General features: G+C 34.1%; 1 protein-coding gene across 2 annotated transcripts in view; it reads right to left on the reverse strand.

Moving 5' to 3' along the window:
• The window catches only part of LOC135839633 (neuronal acetylcholine receptor subunit alpha-7-like), a 307,481-nt gene that overhangs the window by 25,375 nt on the left and 261,649 nt on the right, over positions 1 to 20,457 (reverse strand). The window contains exons 7-8 of one of the 2 annotated variants that reach the window (XM_065355745.1): positions 13,802 to 13,996; positions 6,610 to 6,696 (exon numbers count right to left, since the gene is read on the reverse strand). In XM_065355745.1, coding sequence (XP_065211817.1) covers positions 6,610 to 6,696; positions 13,802 to 13,996 — 282 coding nt within the window. The remainder of the gene's footprint in view (positions 1 to 6,609; positions 6,697 to 13,801; positions 13,997 to 20,457) is intronic. The other variant, XM_065355746.1, reaches the window with a different exon arrangement.

Raw genomic sequence — 20,457 nt, forward strand, 5'->3', positions numbered from 1 at the left:
TAAAATTTCAATTTACTCGATTTATCGATTTCAAGCATTCGATTAATCGATTTCAGGCATTCGATTATTCGATTTTGAGTATTCGATTAATCGATTTTGAGCATTCGATTAATCGATTTTAGATACATGCGTTCATCGATTTTAGGTAGTTGATTAATCGATTTTGAATATTCGATTAATCGATTTTGAGTATTCGATTAATCGATTTTTGATCCATATGTTTATTTTGGAAGCTAAAATTGTTATGATTTTTCATTTTGAACATGTCCCACCATAATTTGTTTAAAATTTCGATTTACTCGATTAATCGATTTCAAGCATTCGATTAATCGATTTTTGATCCAGATGTTTATTTTGGAAGCTAAAATTGTTATGATTTTCCATTTTGAACATGTCCCACCATAATTTGTTTAAAATTTCGATTTACTCGATCAATCGATTTCAAGCATTCGATTAATCGATTTATGATCAAGATTCTTCATTTTAAACATGTTCCATCATAATCTGATCAAAAAATACAATTTAATCGATATCAGTTATTCGATTAATCGATTTTTCATCCAGAAGTTGATAATTGAAGCAGTGAAATTAATTTCCCTTTTTGAACACGTTCGATCGTATGAGATCAAAAATCGCTAACGAATCTTTTTTGGGTCCTATAAAATCGATTTTAGATCATGATCAATTTTCAATCCGGTAGTTAATTTTTAAAATTGAAAATTATTTTCCTTTTCGAACACGTTTTTCTTATTTTTGAAGTTGAAATTGATTTTTCACTTCGTGATTTCAAACATGTTCGATAATTTATGTGATTGAAAATTGTAAATGAATACAAAATGTAGATTATTATGGATATGGGGTTTGGTTATTCGATGTTCAATCGGATAATCTTGAAATACCTGAAATACTAAATGAGCGAGGCGGAAAGGGTGTCCAATTGTCCATTGACCACAGCCCACATCATCTAACCAACCAGTTTCCATGGTCCTGAGCTGAAGTGCGCATGCGCAATAAACCGTAACTCATTTTATTGACATAGGCATGAAAATAGGCAAACTGGTTCTCTACCACACAAAATTGTACTTATCACCATTGACGAATCAGTTTCCCAAATTAATTTACGAACTGCTATATATGCAACTTGAACAAAACTCAATTTCAGATTTTTCCTGATTTACCTACACCTGCTACGTCTTCATAATTATACCTATAACGAACGCGCATATCTACGTGACGCGAAGTTATTAATATCTCTTTTTCGCAATAAAACGTCGACTCAATCAGCGTTTCATATATTCGATCGAGCATTAATAACTCGGCGTACTCGTAATTTCTTTATACTCACTTATCGTTCGAAAACTTACATAAGTTTATAGCACATCGTTGCGAAATTTAAACATTATTACGTAGGTAACACATTTAAACACGGTTTAAAGCAGCAGGATTTAATCGATATGGTTAATTATTTAAAAATTCTCGTTTCTATTAAATTCGGTATTCAATGCAGCAAAGGTAATCCTCTGTGTGGGGTGACAAGGTACATAAACTTTAAATACCACCATGAACCATACATGTACTGTAATAGGTATGGTGTAAGAGCATGCAATTTTGATGCGAAGACAAAATCCTACCATACGTAAGTAATCTTCGTTTGTTTCTCTACATAGGTAAGTATGTATAATCGATCCCTACCTATTTAAAATGTAGGTACTCAGACCAAATCAATATAAAATATGTACCCCTCGAAGAGAAAAAAAATACATATTAAAAACATAAGTAAATACTTATCTCACGAAATGATCTGGAAAAAATAAATAAATATCCAGCACTCGTCTCATACGTATATACTCAACAAGTGCATTATACGAAGTTATACGATTGTTTTTTCCTCTATAATAAATAGAAAAAATACGTACAGTATAGAGAAATAGTAGGCTAAACACCGGCAGTACATATCTAAAATCTAGAGAAGGATGAACAAAGGGTAACAACACACGCACACACTTTTTCTTAACGAAAAAAAAAACACAATTCGGTGATTTTTATTATTTTTAAACATTTTACTCGTCGTCGTATCGACCAGTGTAAGTAAAGGAAAAAAAACACCTACGACCATCAAATCCCAAGTTGAGCTTGAGAAAAAAAAACAACTCGAGCTCGATGCATATCGCAAGCGTAAAAGACAAAAAAGATAAGAAAGAAGAAATAAAGTCAAGCAGTAAATCATAACTCACGACTGAAGGAAAGAAAAAAAACTGCACAAACAGCATTCCTCTATAGCGAACTACTACTTAGACTAATTCGGCGATGGTTCAAAAAAGTTACCGGACGTAAATAATAAAAAAACACTGCGAAAAAGCCACCGTAGGATGAAAAATCACTTCAAAAGAAACATTTTTATGCTCGAAATTTTCAAAATTTGGATACGACTCGAATTTTTTTCTCCACTTTATCGTAAGCCATTAATCTGGATTTACTAGAGGTGATTTAAACGTTATAGATCGTAACGATTAGAATAAATTTTTCAATTACGAAAAAATGACTAGCGTTTGAAAAAGCACCAAAAACAAAAAGAAAAAGAAAAAACCAGTCGTAAAATGTAATTTCAACGCCCGAAATACTCGCAAGAGTGAAAATTAAAACCATCTTCGTGTCATTTCTATACGTTTTCGAAACGCTCCTTCATTCTTATCTCATTCACTCTCTCTCGAGTCTCGACAGTTTTCTCTCCAGCTCTTTTTTTTTTCGCCTCGCTTTTTTCCCATTCAACTCGTTGAAACTTTCAAGTGTGTAGCTATAGCTCTACACGAAGATAATACAATTACCTCTAATTAATTAGGAAATTCGTTTATACACATTTATAGGGTAATATGACAACGACGACGATGATGAAGAAGAAGGAAAACACAAAGGCAACAGTACGATCGGTACTGCTTTTATTTTTAGGTATTTTTTTTTCTTTATTACGTGTATTATTTAAAATCTTTATAATAAACGTGTTAATTATTTAATTAGAGAAATTATCGCCTTATTTAAGTGATGTGTAATTATATAATTTTATCGAGGCAATGTGCCTTTACACGGTACTAGTAAGTCGAGTACCGGGCACGATTACTTGTTGGTTATTATTACCTCTGCATTCCAAGTAACGATTTAACAACAGTGTTTTAAGTAAAAATCTAGTGCTATTTACCTATAAGCGGCCTTTCCGATACCGGAGGCATAGTCGAAGCCACCATATTAAGGAAAAATGTTAACGAAAGTAAAACTGTTATGTCTGCGTGTCATGGAAAAAAAATAATACAATAAAGATTATAATCGATGCGAGATGATGAGGAAAATACGAGTAGGCTACGCAATGAAAAAGGATTTCGTGGTTCGAGAAAGGCGTAAGGCGTAAATCATTTCACTTTTTTCAGCTTCTTCTTCTTCTGCTAGGTGTATAGAAATGACCGAATTTCGTACACGTGCTCGCCTGCTCAGCGCTCCTCATACTTCGCTCGCTATAATTTTACGTATAGTCGGGGAGCCCACTTAAGGATAAATTGCACCCCCCGTCGATCCTCCGGGACAACTTTTTTCTTAAAGGGGGAGTCCTAAGGAACATTTCTAGCCCCTGTACTCAAAAAAAAATGTGGCCCTACTTACAAAATGGCGGCCATTTTGATTGACAGGTCAGCTGAAGTCGCAGATTTTGCGTTCCAACATAGGACTTGCACAAAACTTTTCAAACTGTACAAAGGTAAATCGATAGATCAAGCAAACATTTATCACCTGTCAAAATTTCAAGTGCTAAAGTGAATTTTTCGATTTTTGGTGAATTTTTGAAAATCAAATTTAGGCCAAAAATGAGGGGAAAAAAATCAAAATTTTGCCAAATTGACCAAGAAAGCTGAAATTTGGGATACACCCTATTTTCGACATGCAAAATCGATTGGGAACTGTTTCAAACCGTTTTGAGCAGTTCTGGAGCCTCCAGCAGATTTTTGAAACTCGAAATTCCCACAAAATTTCACCAGAATGGCGTTGGAAAGCTGAAATTTATTCTGCAAACTAATTTCAATACGCTACGAAGTCAACTGCAGGTGGATTTCAAGTCGTTTCGGAGCCTCCGGCGCCTTTTTGAAAATTCCTGGAGCCTCCAGTAGATTTTTGAAACTTTAAATTTCCTAAAAATTTCATCAAACAGAGATGGAAAGTCAAAATTCATTCTGCAAACCAACTTCAATACGCTACGAAGTCGTCTGCTGGTGGATTTCAAGTCGTTTTGGAGCCTCCAGCCACTTTTTGAGAGATCGTATGGTGTTTTTTGGAAAATTGAAATTTCCAAAAAGTAGCTGGAAGCTTCAAAACCATTTAAAACCTTTTGAAACTACCATGTAGTCGATTTCATATCGCATTGAAATTAGTTTTCGAAGTAAATTTCAGCTTGCCAACTCCATTTAGTAAAATGTTGCGGGAATTTCAAGTTTCAGAAATCTATTGGAGGCTCCAGTAATTTTCAAAAAGTCGCTGGAGGCCCTAAAATGATGTGAACCCACCTGAAGTCGTCTTCAGAGGGTGTTAAAATTGGAGTGTATAGTAAATTTTCGCTTTCCATCTCCGTTTGATGAAATTTTGTGAAAATTTAAAGTTTCAAAAATGTGATGGAGGCTCCAAGAATTTTCAAAAAGGCGCCAGAGGCTCCAAAACGACTTGAAATCCACCTGCTGTTGACTTCGTAGCGTATTGAAATCAGTTTGCAGAATGAATTTCAGCTTTCCAACGCCATTTCAATGAAATTTTGGGAGATTTCAAGTTTCAAAAATCTACTGGAGACTCCAGTAATTTTCAAAAAGTCGCTGGAGGCTCCAAAACGACTTGAAATCCACCTGCTGTTGACTTCGTAGCGTATTGAGTCAAGTTTCAAAAATCTACTGGAGGCTCCAGTCTCCAGTGATTTTCAAAAAGTTGCTGGAGGCTCCAAAACGACTTGAAATCCCCCTGCAGTTGACTTCGTAGCGTATTGAAATCAGTTTGCAGAATAAATTTCAGCTTTCCATCGCCATTTTGGTGTAATTTTGGGAGATTTCAAGTTTCAAAAATCTACTGGAGGCTCCAGTAATTTTCAAAAAGTCGCTGGAAGCTCCAAAACGACTTGAAATCCACCAGCTGTTGACTTCGTAGCGTATTGAGTCAAGTTTCAAAAATCTACTGGAGGCTCCAGTCTCCAGTGATTTTCAAAAAGTTGCTGGAGGCTCCAAAACGACTTGAAATCCCGCTGCAGTTGACTTCGTAGCGTATTGAAATCAGTTTGCAGAATAAATTTCAGCTTTCCATCGCCATTTTGGTGTAATTTTGGGAGATTTCAAGTTTCAAAAATCTGCTGGAGGCCCCAGAACTGCTCAAAACGGTTTGAAACAGTTCCCAATCGATTTGGCATGTCGAAAATAGGGTGTATCCCAAATTTCAGCTTTCTTGGTCAATTTGGTAAAATTTTGATTTTTCCCCCTCATTTTTGGCCTAAATTTGATTTTCAAAAATTCACCAAAAATCGAAAAATGCACGTTGGCACTTGAAATTTTGACAGGTGATAAATTTTTGCTTCATCTATCAATCTACCGTTGTACAGTTTGAAAATTTTTGTGCAAGTCCTATGTTGGAACGCAAAATCTGCGACTTCGACTGACCTGTCAATCAAAATGGCCGCCATTTTGTAAGTAGGGCCACTTTTTTTTTGAGTACAAGGGCTAGAAATATTCCTTAAGACTCCCCATTTAAGAAAAAAGTTGTCCCGGAGGATCGACCGGGGGAGGGGTGCAATTTATCCTTAAGTGGCCCCCCGACTATTATTCGTATCTACTTACAGAATCACAGTGTGTTGAAAAATTATTCTCAAGCTTATTTATTACCATTAATACGAGGTAAATAATCGTTTTCATCGTCACAGAAATAGCGTATTAATTAATTAGGCTACGTATTATAAAGTTGTGTGTGTGTGTGAGATAGAATGAGGAAACAAAAAATATAAAAAATACAGGAAAGATATAGAAAATGAAATCGTGTGTAAAAATAGTACCCGTAGAAAAAAAAATACTGCAGTTTGTCAACTACATATAAGGTGTAAAACTGTTCAAAAAAATCAAAAAAAAAAAAAAAAACTCCGAATAAACTCATAAGTAAAAAAGGAAAAAAAAATCAAAAACGAAACCAAACCAAAAAAAAAACCATAAAACAAACAAGCAAAAAATCATCATCATCGAGTGATTTAAAAAAAAATAAAAAATCTGCACAAAAAATACGTATAGAAAATGGCTAAATAAATGTATACTTTGTACGAGTATAAACAGATTAATTAACTACAAAACGTGTTTTTTTTTCTGGTTATAGATACGTATGTATAAGAGTATAGGTATATAAGAAGTGTAATGCGTGCCCATCTGATTCCAAGCTGAATAATTTTTCATATTTTCGCATCCGCGTATTTTTTTGCGTGTTTTTTTGTTCGTAATATTTCTTTTTTTTAAATTTATGCATATTTTTTTTTGGTTTTGAAATTGAAAAAAAACCTACATCGATAATTTATTATTAAGAGCAAAGAATAGAAAAAAAAAAAGAGGATAAGATTACCTAATAGAGGAACAGCTTCAGAGGTAGCAGGCATTGTTTCAGCAACCATATTTAGAAAAACAGTTAATGATAAAAGTATAGTAATACCTAAACATAATAAAACACGCAATCGTCAAAATCGTAATCAATTTCTGTACGGATTATAAAAAAATATTACGAGTAAAAAATAAGTACGTAGAGTAGTGATAATCAATATGTAGGTAGTAAGATAATGTAATAGGAAAATAAATCAGTGCGTGTTTTACCCATTTTCACCAATCTACATAACACCATAATGTAACTTGACCAAAAGAAGTCTCACTTCTAGTATATTTGAAGATGCCCCGCCCCCATCCCCATCAAAACTCTGTCCAACAATCGAAGAAGTGAAGAAAAGAACCCTAAAATAGCCCTACACGACGACGTCGAGAATCTCTGCGAAATTACCCATCAAATCTTCAATAGGTAATCGTATAGTACCTAGTGGATTAATGAATCCATAACTAACCAGATGAAAATTTGGACAAGTAGGTACCTCTATACCTATAGGATAGGTATACGAGGTAAAGGTAAGGTGTATCTACGAAAAGTTGTTTCGGTAGTCTCTGAATAATTACCTATTTGCAGAGTTGATAAAGTTTTTCCCAAGCGAATAATATAGGCCTACGTAATAGAGGTAAATAGATGTTATTTAACGACGTTGGACACGACCTTATAGTAATATGTATGAATGAAATGAGAAATTTTTTCACTATGGGTCCACAGAAAGGAACGAATGTTGATAGTGACCCATCGACACGTTCAAAAGAACCCACCAGCAAGAATATACAAATATAATTTTCATACAGGTGGTAAGAAATTAATCAAAGAAGAATTTTTTAACAATAAAAAAGTATTTTTTTTTAGATTGCTATCCTCGAACCAAAAATGAAGTTTGATCCATCGATTTAGCTCAAGTTTTTTCACATTTTATTACTTTCATTCTGAAAGTTGAAAAATTCTTTAGCTCGAATGTTCTCTTGGAGAAATGGGCTGATTTTTTTGAATCTTTCGTACCTACATAATGTAGGTGTGGCTTAACTTGTGGCAGGGAATGTCGTAATTATAAATGTAATTACTCAAGTAGCTTATTGAGTAATTGCAATTAATTACAAAAATTTGTACTAAAAAACAATAAAAAAGAGGAAAAGGGCCATATCAAAAGCGAAGCCGACGTCAGTTAAATTTCAAAATTTATGTAACACCACAGGGGTTAAAATCTTTTCTATTGTTCAATTTTCGAATTTATTTTTCAAAATTGAACAATAGAAAAGATTTTATCAAAAGCGAAGCTGACGTCAATTAAATTTCAAAATTTATGTAACACCACAGGGGTTGTAAAATCTTTATGGCCCCTGTGGTGTTATATTTATAAAAGATGCCGATCGGCAAACACAATAGGCCATCGAAACCTTTTACAAAAATTTCAAATTTGGTCATTTTCTAAAAGTTGTAAATCAAAGTGATTTGCCGCCTATCAATTTTCAATGATCCATTGTATTCGCTTATCTGTCTCGCTTATAACTAAATGTAACACCACAGGGGTTATAAAATTTTCTCCATTGTTCAATTTTGAGAAAGGTTTTTAGAACTTCTGCAGGTGTTTCATTTACACAAATGCAGCAAGGGCTATTAATACAAAACAAAACGAAACGAAAGACACGAAACAAAACGGAAAATTTTCCCTCTGGACACTAAACGAGACACGAAACGAAACGAATCAAAAAAATGAAACGAAACGTTATAACGAAACGAATCATTTCTGTTTCTTCAATTTTCGATTTTTCATTGCAAGTTTTTTTGTAAATTTTGACCAAATTTTGTCAAATTCACTCAAATTTAATCCATTTAGAGCCTCTAGAGGGGTTCTCTTCCTCATTTATTAATGAAAATGTCTGCTTTTCTCACTTTTTTGGCTGAAAGGAAACGAAACGAAACGACACGAAATGGCACGAAATGAAATTATACCACTTTTATGGAACGAAACGAAACGGTATAACGAAACAGTTTGGTTCAAAGAGCTCAACCGAAACGAAACGATACGTTTACGTTTCGTGTCCAACAGCCCTGAAATGCAGTACCTAGACAACGAAAGCAGGTGGTTACCCTTTCTGAATCAAATCCCACCAGTTATTTGTGATTTTGCAGTGCTCCCAAGAGGTTCATTCAGAACTGTAGTGCTTTTGGAGTCGTATTATGCTTTTGAGATTATCGCGTTGCGCTTTGAAGCTTTCAGAATAGCATAGTAAATTTGGAATCGCGTTGTTTTTTTTTAAAATTGCGTTGTGCTTTTTTTTCAAAATTGTGTTGTGTTTTTTAAAAATCGTGCTGTTTTTTTTCAAAATTGTGCTGTTTTTTTCAAAATTGTGCTATGATTTTTTTTGAAATTGCGTTGTGCTGTTTTTATCAAAACCATGTTGTGCATTTTTCCACAATTGCGTTGTGCTTTTTTTTCAAAATCCCATTGTGCATATTTTTTCAAAATCGTGTTGAGCTAATTTTTTCAAATCGCGTTGTGCTTTTGAAATCCAAATCACATTTTCACAAAATTGTGTTGTGCTTTTTTTCAAAATCGTGCTGTGATTTTTTTTCAAAATTGTGTTGTACTATTTTTTTCAAAATCGCGTGGTGCTTTTCGAAATCCAAATTGCTTCTTTTCGAAATCATGCTGTGATTTTTTTGAAGTTATGTTGTGCTTTTTATTCAAAATCGCGTTGTGTTTTTTTAAAAAATTGCGTTGTGCTTTTTTCAAAATCACGTTGTGCTTGTTTTTTAAAAATTGCGTTGTGCTTATTTTTTCAGAATTGTGTTGTGCTTTCAAAATCCAAATCTCGTTTTTTCAAAATCGCGTTGTGCTTTTTAATAGCGCAGCTGTCTAGTTTTTTTTTTTTTTTTTTAGATGTGACCACTCAGTGCATCTTCCATCCACCCAATTGAAAAAAATTAAAAAATTATGAAAATTGATAATTCAACTCCCACTAATTCAAAGTTAGAGAGTTTGAATATATGTATACAATCAGTTTTTTTTTTCATTTCGTCTCTTTTTCCCCAAATGGAAGAATAGAGAGATTCCAAAGGGTCGAATCAAAAAAATAAATAGATATTCGAACTTAACAAACTCGAATTGGTGAACATTTTGCCCCCTCCCCACCTTCTGGATTTGGTGAACATTTTGCCCCCTCCCCACCTTCTGAAATTGTTGGATTCTATGAGGAAATGATTCCCTATAATTTGATTTTTCCTTGGGTTCAAAAAAAAAAAAAAAAAAATTGTGTCAAGAGCCTCTCTCCTCAAGTAACAAAATAAAACAAATTTATCCAAAAGTTTACCTTTTTTTTCGTCAGAGTTCTTCTAAATATTCTCCTCATTAACAAAAACCGTTTCCATATGATACCCCCGATATTTTGGCTGCCTTGTATAAAGCCTCTCAAAGTTTGGGGAAAAAAATGATCACCTTTCCAAGGCGCTTCCAGCTATTTCAGTCCCTTTGTAAAGAGCACCCAAAATGAAAAAAATTCAATAATTTATCCGAAAATCTCCTTTTTCCCGGAGAATCCTTCTATAGTGTTCCACGTTCAGAAATGAAACATCCTTAACATTTTTTTTAGGGATGGGAAGAAACCAAAATAGCTTAGGAGACCGGAGATGGTTTTTTCTACGAGTAAGAAGGAGGATCCCTTAGAAGAATTTTAAATGAAAAACTCCATTTTCAAGGGGTTTTATGATTTTTTTTCCTGAAAAAGTGGAGTTCTGGAGGGACGGGAAAGGAGGCTGAGAGGTGCTGAACCGAAAAAATCATCAAGTCTTCTCACAGTGTTGAGATTTCATTTCAACAGTTGCATTTTTTTCGAAGTACTCCAAATTTGGATAAAATGATCAGATGTAAGAACGTCAGCAGTTTGACCCCCCCCCCCCTCCCCAAAAAAACAGCAGATATTCCAGAGCCATAATATAGAGGTATATAATTTCTACAAATTTTGTTCAAAATTGGGAGTTGGAGAGATACTGAAAGATCATTCTATAAAAAATAAGGGACCATTTGAACCGAAGCTTCTGAAGTGTAAATTATTCAATACTTTGACCATATTCAAGAGCACCGAGGGGGGAGGGGGTGGTTCTAATCGACTAAATTGAAAAAATAGGCTGATATTCGAACTCTGTGCTATGAAAAACAATCATATAGTAAAAATCAATGCCATTTTATTTTTGAATTTCAGGATCTTTGTTGACCCCTTTGAATTTGGAAGATCTCATTTTCAAACCTATTTATTTTGAAGCACCCCAATTTCGAAAAAAAATTATCAGGTGGGGAAACAAGGAGATAATAAAAATCAATCAATCAATCAATCAATCAATCAATCAATTTTATTTATTAGTACCCTTATTGGTATCAGAATTTTGCAAATTTTGCATTTTGCACCAAATTGGAAGCTGGAAGGGAACCTTCCTTTTCCTTAGAGCCATTATTTTAAAAAATAAGGGACTATTCAAACTGAGAACCTCTGAAAATGAGAGAATTCTATCAATACATCAGTTTCAATTTTTCGCAATTTTTTGTTGCTTTGGGAGAGAGGGAGAGAGAGAGGGAGGGGGGAGAGGGGTTTCAGAAGGTTCTGATTGAATAAATAAACCGATAGATATTCGAATTCAGTGTCATTGAATTAGCAACAATTGAAATACCATTTTTCTCTTGAATTTTATCAAAAATTGATAAAAATTAAGGACTCTTGTATGCACTTTCAAGGAAGTTGAAATCACATTTGAAAATTAACTCGCTCAAAAGAAGTTTGAGAAGGATCTTTGGACTCGTTATTTAGAAAGTTGAGTTTTTCCCTTGATACTGTTGTTTTGAGATTTTCAAATTTTAATCGCCGATTTCGAATCTTGTGTAGATTAACAGATTTGCTCGAAATTTCAGAAGACTTGGGATATTGTGCCTTCAAATATTTTCCAGCTACTTCTAGAGCATCGAATGGATCAAGTAAAATTGAGCAAATTAGTAGAACCCAGCTTCATTTTTAGTTCGAGTTGGGGGGGGGGATGTAGGTATCTTCCAGGAACAATAGAATTGCATACCTAGTTCGTCGTGTGAGAAATCTAACAGACCACGAAAGAAAAAACATTCTTGCATAGTGAATATGGATTTAAATTTCAAATTACTCCATTTTGAGAAATTTCGATCAATTTTTTCAACAAGGAGATGGTGATACGAATGAATTACCCAACTCGGGAAGGGAAGGAGAAGTTTAAATTCCTTGATCTCGGGGCGAGCAGGGGGGGCTATTATTAATATGGATTTTTTTGCGAGAAGTAGGAGAGTAGCTTCGAAAAAAAATTTCCCTACAATAATTGAATCCAGTCCCTTCTCAGCTGGCATAAGCCATGAATATAAAACACCTACACGGTGTTATTGAGTACAAAGACGTATACAAAGGTGTACCTAATCATTTCCATGAAAGTTTTAAAAATATCAGAGGTAAGTAGAAGTACCTATTGTTTTTAATAATTTGCAGAATGCAGAGAAAACATTCTACAGCAGAAGAAACGTGAAATTGGAGGTTGCATTTTGAATACCGAAAAATTAATGTATAATGATGTGTTTAAATTAGTTTAGGTATATTTTCAATTGCAATTCTCTCTTTTAATGGTTTAAAGATTTAAAAAATATATCGGGTGTTTCGACGAATAGTTTGACGCCTTACACGAGTTAATGCGGCAACTTAAATAACACCGATGTACTCGTATAAATATTACATTTATACGTTTGCCAACTGTGAGACACGATGTGAGTAAAAAGTTACTCGAGTACATAATGCAACTCGTTCAATATCGTGTAAAATTGCACGTCGAATAAAACTTTTGTCCAATTCCAATCAAATCTCAATATCAACAAACTTACATAATATTATACTCTTATTACGCTGCTATGTTTTTATTTAAACTTCCGCATTGAAACAATGCAAGGCGCAATAAACCGAACCCGTACACCCGGTAAGAAGATCAGGTTAATTAGCTAATTTTATCGCATATCATTATTATAAGTGCACCGATACACAGTAATAATGGGATTTAATTTTATATTGATTTCAATTTTACGCGATTATATTGCGAATATTTCTTTTATAGAGCTTATCGACAACGAGTAAAAATAACCAAAGTATAAATTGATATGCGTTCGTTTTTCGTTTGATAATTATTATTAATTAAAGAAAATTTTTTCTCAATTTGTCGTTGATTACGGAAAATACCTAGAGTAAGCTTCTCTCCACATTCGTTTGGTAATGTGAATTCTAATAATGTCATGGAGGCGAGAAGAACGCAAGGAGCTATCAAGTTGATGAGGTAGAATACAGTCCGCCGACGAATGTGAAGCACGAATGATACGTGAGCGTATTCGTTTGGGCAGCACGCGTATCTCGTTACGTTCTTGTACGCAGGCACCTCTGAAAACAAGACGCATTACAACAGCGAATCCTGCCAAAAAAGCAAGCTTGCCAAATTCGCCTTTTTTTTTTTTTGGTTTTTAATTTTCGTTATTCGCTCGAGTCATAATATATTGTATTGTAATGCTGCGAAAACCATGAATCTACGAGAGCCGACGACGACGACGAACAGACACAACAGCAATGATAACAATAACGCACCAATCACGATATAGGTACCAAATTTGGACCATGTGTGTGTGTGTGTAATCGCGATGAGTAGGTATAAGGACAGACCTTGGCACTCTATTAGCACAGGTACAAATTCAATATATGTATGTAGGTATCATCTTATATACAGTAGGGTAGGTGGTACCTAACATGTCGTATTATAAATGCCCATTTGTTAAACGATTCGAATGAATCAAGAATATGGGACGGGACATATACACGTTGATATGTGCAAGTAGGCAAGTAGCAGTAGCATTCAGGAGAATTGGTGGTAAAATAGAATTAGGTAATAAATAAATATATACAACTAATGTAGTCTAGTCGTAGCCTAACTGAAGTTAGCTGGTCAATATTACCCATATACCTAATCGCCTACAAAATATACTTTTGTAGGTTGTTAGTACACAAGAATGTAGATATAATAGCACACATGTATGTGGTAGGCTATATAGAGATTTAACTTAAGAAAAAAAAAATTGTTAAAAAAACACACACAGCAAGAAGAAGGTCGATTACTTTACCTAAAGATAATTTTTCGCCGGAATCCGGTGGCAGTGTAAAGCCTAATACAGCCATGGAAGCGATTAATACGCATGGCACTATTAGGTTGAAAAAGTAGTATAATGTTCTCCGCCTTATATTAATTACATATGTGATATCTACGTATGGCTCGGGACAGCAGTTGTAGTAAATTTCATTTCGTTTGCCAGGTACACCTGGAAAATAAAGCGATAGGAAAAGAAGAAGAAAATTAAGATCTACGCTTCAAGTGCTCTTACCTGGTATACTACTAATAATTATATGTATTTTCTATTTAACTATTATCGTGTATTAAGTAGGTAGGTATAATTGGTTATTATGCGACGTAGCGTTTAAATCGTAATAAACAAGTTTTTAATCGGGTTTATTTCACTTATATATTCCTACTTATCTACTATCAATTCGAGTACACAGGACTTGAGAACTGGATAATTTCTCATAAGAACTGAAACATTACAGGAATCTCACAACATCAGCATTCGCTTTAACCGTTCTATTATTATGTTTGAACCAGCAAAACTGGTTTAAAACGCAACATTTATTCTCATCAGGATCACTGCAATTGGTTTTCTATTGTCTTCAAACCAGTAAAACTTGTTCAAAACATAATAACGTTTCTCATATAAGGACCCGCACCACCGGCTTTCTATTGTCTTCAAACCAGTCATGCTAGTTTAAAATGTAACGTTTCTCTAATCAGGACCAGCACCACTGGCTTTCTATTGTCTTCAAACCAGTCATACTAGTTTAAAATGTAACGTTTCTCTAATCAGGACCAGCACCACTGACTTTCTATTGTCTTCAAACCAGTCATACTAGTTTAAAATGTAACGTTTCTCTATCAGGACCAGCACCACTGGCTTTCTATTGTCTTCAAACCAGTCAGACTGGTTTGAAATGTAACGTTTCTCTTATCAGGACCAGCAGCATTTGTTTTCTACGGTATTCAAACCAGTCAGACTGGTTTGCCTGATTTGAAACCAACCATTTCCAATTTGTGTGCCAAGATCAAATAGTTCTCTGGTAAAAACCATTCACACCTACAACCTGAGCAGCACAATCACTGATTATCAAAATCAGAAATCGACAAAAAAATCAAATTTGATCAACTGTAGAGAAAGTCCCGATGTGCAAGCGTGTCCGTAAAAATCGGACACAACAGTATACAAATCCAGTAAAACGGACATTTTGTGTCTGTTTTCAGAACAATACCCATTATGTTGTGAAAAACAGACACAATGTGGCTGCGGAACGTTCACAATGTGACCGCCTGCTGATGGAATGGTTGCCTATACGAGTACCATGCTACATGGTACGAGTATAGTAATGTCAAATGTATAAGTTGCAGATTGTTTTCGTGTTACTATTAGTGAAGTGAAATAGCCGGGGGGGGGGAAGAAGATTCAAAGAGGGGAGTATAGGCCTACCAGCTAAACTTTGAATATTCAAAATTAGTCGGCAAAATAGTCAATTTGCCAACAAAATCATCAATGTACCCTAAAAATTTTTAGGTAGGTATGTTTTGTAGGCCTCGAGCTTTAGCCCTCGCGTTGCTTGAGCTAAATTGTTGTTTTCAATTTTTCAAATGGTGCTTGAAAGTTGAAAAGTATTTTACTTCATACTTTTTAAATTGTCCATGGTGAAACAATGGCTTTTCACATAAAAATAACAAATTTTCAAAAGCTTTTGCCCTCGCTTTGCTCGGATCAATTTCATTTTCTTCTTCACGCTTAAAATTTCAAGAAACCAAAATTTTAAAAATGTCAAGATCAGGAAAACTGAATTCTTACATTAAAATTGATGTTGTTCCAGTTACAAATTGAAGAAACTTACGAGTATAATTGAATTTGAAAAACGTGGAGATCAGAAAAATAGATGTTCTAAATTTAAATTGATGTTCATTTCCGTAATCACAAGAGAAATTACCAAAAATGTTGATTTTTTTTGTGTCTAAAAACCTGGTCCCTTACACACCACTGCTGTTCAGCACACTATAATTTTAATTTTTGTCAGATCACCCATAATTTTATTTTTTTTATTTTTCCAAAAAATAGTTCATCCTCATAAACTCATCACACACTGCTCAAACACGCATCAATAAATTTGAAAAATTATTCGCTGCACATTCATATTTTGGGGGGAATAAATAAGTCAAAATTGATGAAAAAAAATTATCTCCTTTAATGAGGCTCGATTGGCATATATGCACAATTTGGTACCTATTTCTAAACCTTCACTAGTGGTGTACTCCTGTAAATGAAGTTATGAAACATCCCTTACGCGCGGGGTAGAGGAGACTAGCATCAACCAAACTATTTAAATAAGTAGGTATACATCCAAGAGAAAGTAGAGATGCAGAGCAGAGAAAACCGGTTCTGTCACTATACATTTCTGTGCAACTACCCTAAACAGTTTATAGTACAGGCCAGGTTTTGGGATGGAATTCACCTTATTGTTATTGTAGTCCCACACAAAAGAATATTTTCTTTTGTTAGGCTACATAATGAGAACTACTGTGGTGAAATATTTTGCCTACACGTATATGCATTAGGAGAAACACAAAAAACGGACACAATGTGTCTGAAAAAAACCGGTTTAAACAGACACAAGCAGTCACAAATCCGCAGACACAGCAGACACATTGTGTCGACGTTTTTGCACATCGGGGTTTTTTCCTGTATCAAATATTTCTCAATCCATGCATTGAAATATGTATTGACAATCCCCATTCAACAATGACCATGCTCTAATTTCAATGTAAATGTCGATCCATCCACATCCGTCACTTTTGGATACCATACATTGATGTGAATTTTGACCATATTTTGACCCAATTGTCGATGTAATTGTCAACCAATGTTGATCTACTTTCATGTCAACAATTGGTCTGACATGAGGTCGAAATTTGCATAGACATGTGGGATCCAAATGCGACCGATGTGGATTGATCGAAATTTGCATCAACATGTTTGTCAATACCCTGCTACAAAAAAGTTGAAAAATTAATTTCAAAAATGGAAATTCTCTCAAAGGTGGCCATTGCTGGACACTCATGCTGAGAGCAGCATCAACTCAGAGGCCAGAGGAGGTACTGAGGTAAAGTCTGTACAAAATAAGAAGTTGAACATAAACTCCTTATATTGAAGAGGTGCAATACAAGGGTTGTCCGGAAAGTCAGATGCACAATTTTTTATGGTTTTGGAAGCATTTGCCCTAAACCGCGTTTACATTCTTGCAGTAGTATGGTTTGATGGCCTTTTTGAACATGGCGGTCTCTGTCTATGTGTACACACCTGCAGAGGTGACTTCTATAATATACTTTTTTTCACGCAAAACAGAGGACAAATTACACAATTAGAGGGATATATGGTTCAAGTGTGGTTTCTAGAAGACAAAGATCAGTTTAGAGCCCAAAATTTGATATCAGTAAGATGTGTGTGAATGATATGCCGCCAGATGGATAGGCAGAGTGTTTTGAGATATTCAGGGTGTTGTTTTGGATAAATTTCTCCTATGTAGAGAAACAAATAATATCTTTGAGGCGGTGAAGAAGCTGAGGAACAATATTCAGTTCGGTAAAAATGAAATAGACAGTTATGGACCCCCTTCCCATCCAGCCCGGAAGTGGACACCTTTGATTTTCACCTCTTCAGACTTCTAAAAACAACATTTTGCTAGTGAAAAGTCCAATGACCACAAAATTTTTCAAGTTTGAGCCAAAAATTTCTTCAAAAGTGAGTGTGTACAGGTTTTTGAAGAGAGAAATTTGAAATTGAAAATATGATAGGAAAAAAGGTCAAAGTGGGGAAGTGATAATGTCGAGCAATAGCAGAAGTCTATACCTATTTTAAGGCGTATGTATCATTTTTTCATTAATACATTTTGTTGATTGTTTGGAATGTTGTCCACCTTACTTTACAGACAATCCCTCGTAGGCCTACTTTACCTAAGAATACCGAACTAATACATTTTCATGTCGACAACATGCTGATGTGAATGTTGAGGTGAAATTTGACATCAACAAATAAGTACATCCACAATATCATTGTAATTTTCAAAGTTTGAGAAATCTTTGAAAATTTGGTCGAGGTTGGTGTTGCTGTATTTGTGGACCATCAACTTTCACATCCACATATCATCGACAATTCCAAACTATGAAAAAATGAATAATTTTGTAAATGCCATGAATAGTTTGTTCTTCTCTTCAAACAAGATGATATTTTCAAATGTTTACTGAACTTTTAAACGCTAATACAAAATTTTAATTCTGAGAAATTGGTCGACATAGTTGCGGATGTAAATTTTGAGGATCAAATTTTACATCAACATGTCGACATCACATGTCAAAATTTCAAAAATGTTTACTAACCGGGCTTATGTAAATTTCTACTAAACAACTACCTAATTGATCACTTTTCTATCATTATACTTATTGGAAAAAAACATGGTCGATGAAGATGTCGATGTCAACAATTGTTGTATGGGTCTATCATCAAAGATATTGTATGTAAGTATCAATAAAATGTCCTGGTATCAATCAAGAAATTTTAGATTCAAGGAGGAACTTTCTCTACAGTTTATAGGTTGACAGATTGTGTTGCTTGGGAACTAAACATTTCAAAAACAAGATGGAATTATTTTGTCCCAAGTTTCCATCACACTAATGACTTTTCATAATATATGTACACTTCCATGTAGAGTAGATAGTAGATAAGTAGTGAGAAAAAAGGTTATTAAATAGATAGGTAATTAAATATATACTATTCAACACGTATTAGTAAATTATGAGATATGATGTTTAAATTGCACATTTGACGTTAAGTAATTTTTTTTATAATAGCTTGTATTATTGTCTGTACAAATTTTAGGTAAGTATAAGAGCATAATTTAACCAAATAATGTCGGAATGAAATACTTATTTACAATTTATCAAAATATGTTACAAGGTCTATGTTCTTTTGACCTATTAATAACTTTTTAATAATATGTACTTAGTTGCTAATGTTTTTGTCAAATTTTTAATATCACTATTTAAACTTTTGAAATTTTGATGCATCAGGTTTTATTACAGGTACTAATGTAGTAGAAAGCGAAAGCAGTGACTTGTTTAGATGAAAATAATATATAAGTAGGTAAATAATGGGTAACTACACAGTGTATAAATGTATGTCTCATATATACATTATGTAATATTGTAATAGACATGTAGTCCTAAGTCCACATTAGTGCAACTTTTGCAGGTAATAATAATATGTATTTTTATGGAGAAGTTTTTAGGAAAGCCGCATAAGTATGTAGTAGGTCAGGTATAGTGCGAGTGGATTTAGTAATAATAATAATTAAGTACATATTGTGATAATACATATTATGTAGGCCTAGGTAGGTAGTCTAGGGGTGTCTTAAGTAGTAATTTTACACCGGTGTAATGCCGTTTAGCTTGATATGGTTTTCACACAGTTCAAATATCGAATGTCTCGGTCCAATTAATCGCTTAATTAAATAATAATTCATTGGCGTATCTTGTTTATAGACAACAACGTTATACCAAATGGTAATACGTCGCGTTTTACCCCCGGTTAAATCAAATTACATAAATACCAATTTAGCAAAGCTCTCGATTTCAACTCGGTTTACACCGCAGAGTGCAGAGGTACCAAATGCCAGTACTGTCTTTCTCCTATTTCATTCAGTCACGCCAGACAGACGGGTATAAATTACGCTTAGTCAGCAAACAGCTGTCTCATTTGTATTATAGCAGACTATTCAGTGTGGTGGTAGTTGTTGTTGTTGTTTTTTTAAATAAGTAAATCACACTAATTGGATGAAACAATATATTTTAATACAAGCACCAAAAGTGAGCGTCTTCAAATTCAGTAAATAATCAAATCGTTTAGCTCCTCCCTCCTTCAAAGAGGGAAAAAGTTCCATTTTGTAATAAAAATTTTGAATCCTTATCCAAAAAAACACCACATAATATGTATGCTGATTACACCGAATTTCTGCTTTTTTTTTTGTAATTTCATGTTGAAATATTGAAAATCGACGATACATCGATACTTTTTTGAAAATATCTCTTATTATAAGATCAGATATATCAACATCACTACTTTGGAGTGGAGTTTGCAAAAATGATTTTCATTTCAGGGTCGACCCTTTGGTACCTTTTTCTTTTTCAATCGATCAAAATAGCACAAAACTATTCAAATATGTAAAAAACAAACAAAAATAAGAAAATGACACAAGAATGAAACAGAATTAGACGAAAAAAAACTGTCCACAACCTGAAAGAAACAACAGCAGAATATCAAGCAAGACTGGGGACCATTCAAATTATGATTTTGATTCCTACCACGTGACTTGATTCGTGATTCGAATCATTATTTAGCAAATTTAGCTAATGGTTTGCATATGATTTATAGGCGCCTAACAATTAGGAGACATGAATCGCGTTCACAAATCATTTGTTGCTCTTCATTCTCTTTATCAGACAACATTTTCAAAAATTTAAACACAATTCAACATCATTCAATGCAATTCTTGATTCTGTGATTTCATTTCATTGCTTTTTGATAACTTAACCCGGGAAAAAACGTTTAATAAAATTTTATAGAATTTCATCAAAATTGAATTAGCTTTT

Source organism: Planococcus citri, chromosome 3, assembly GCF_950023065.1.
Source record: "Planococcus citri chromosome 3, ihPlaCitr1.1, whole genome shotgun sequence".
Classification (NCBI taxonomy): Eukaryota; Metazoa; Arthropoda; class Insecta; order Hemiptera; family Pseudococcidae; genus Planococcus; species Planococcus citri.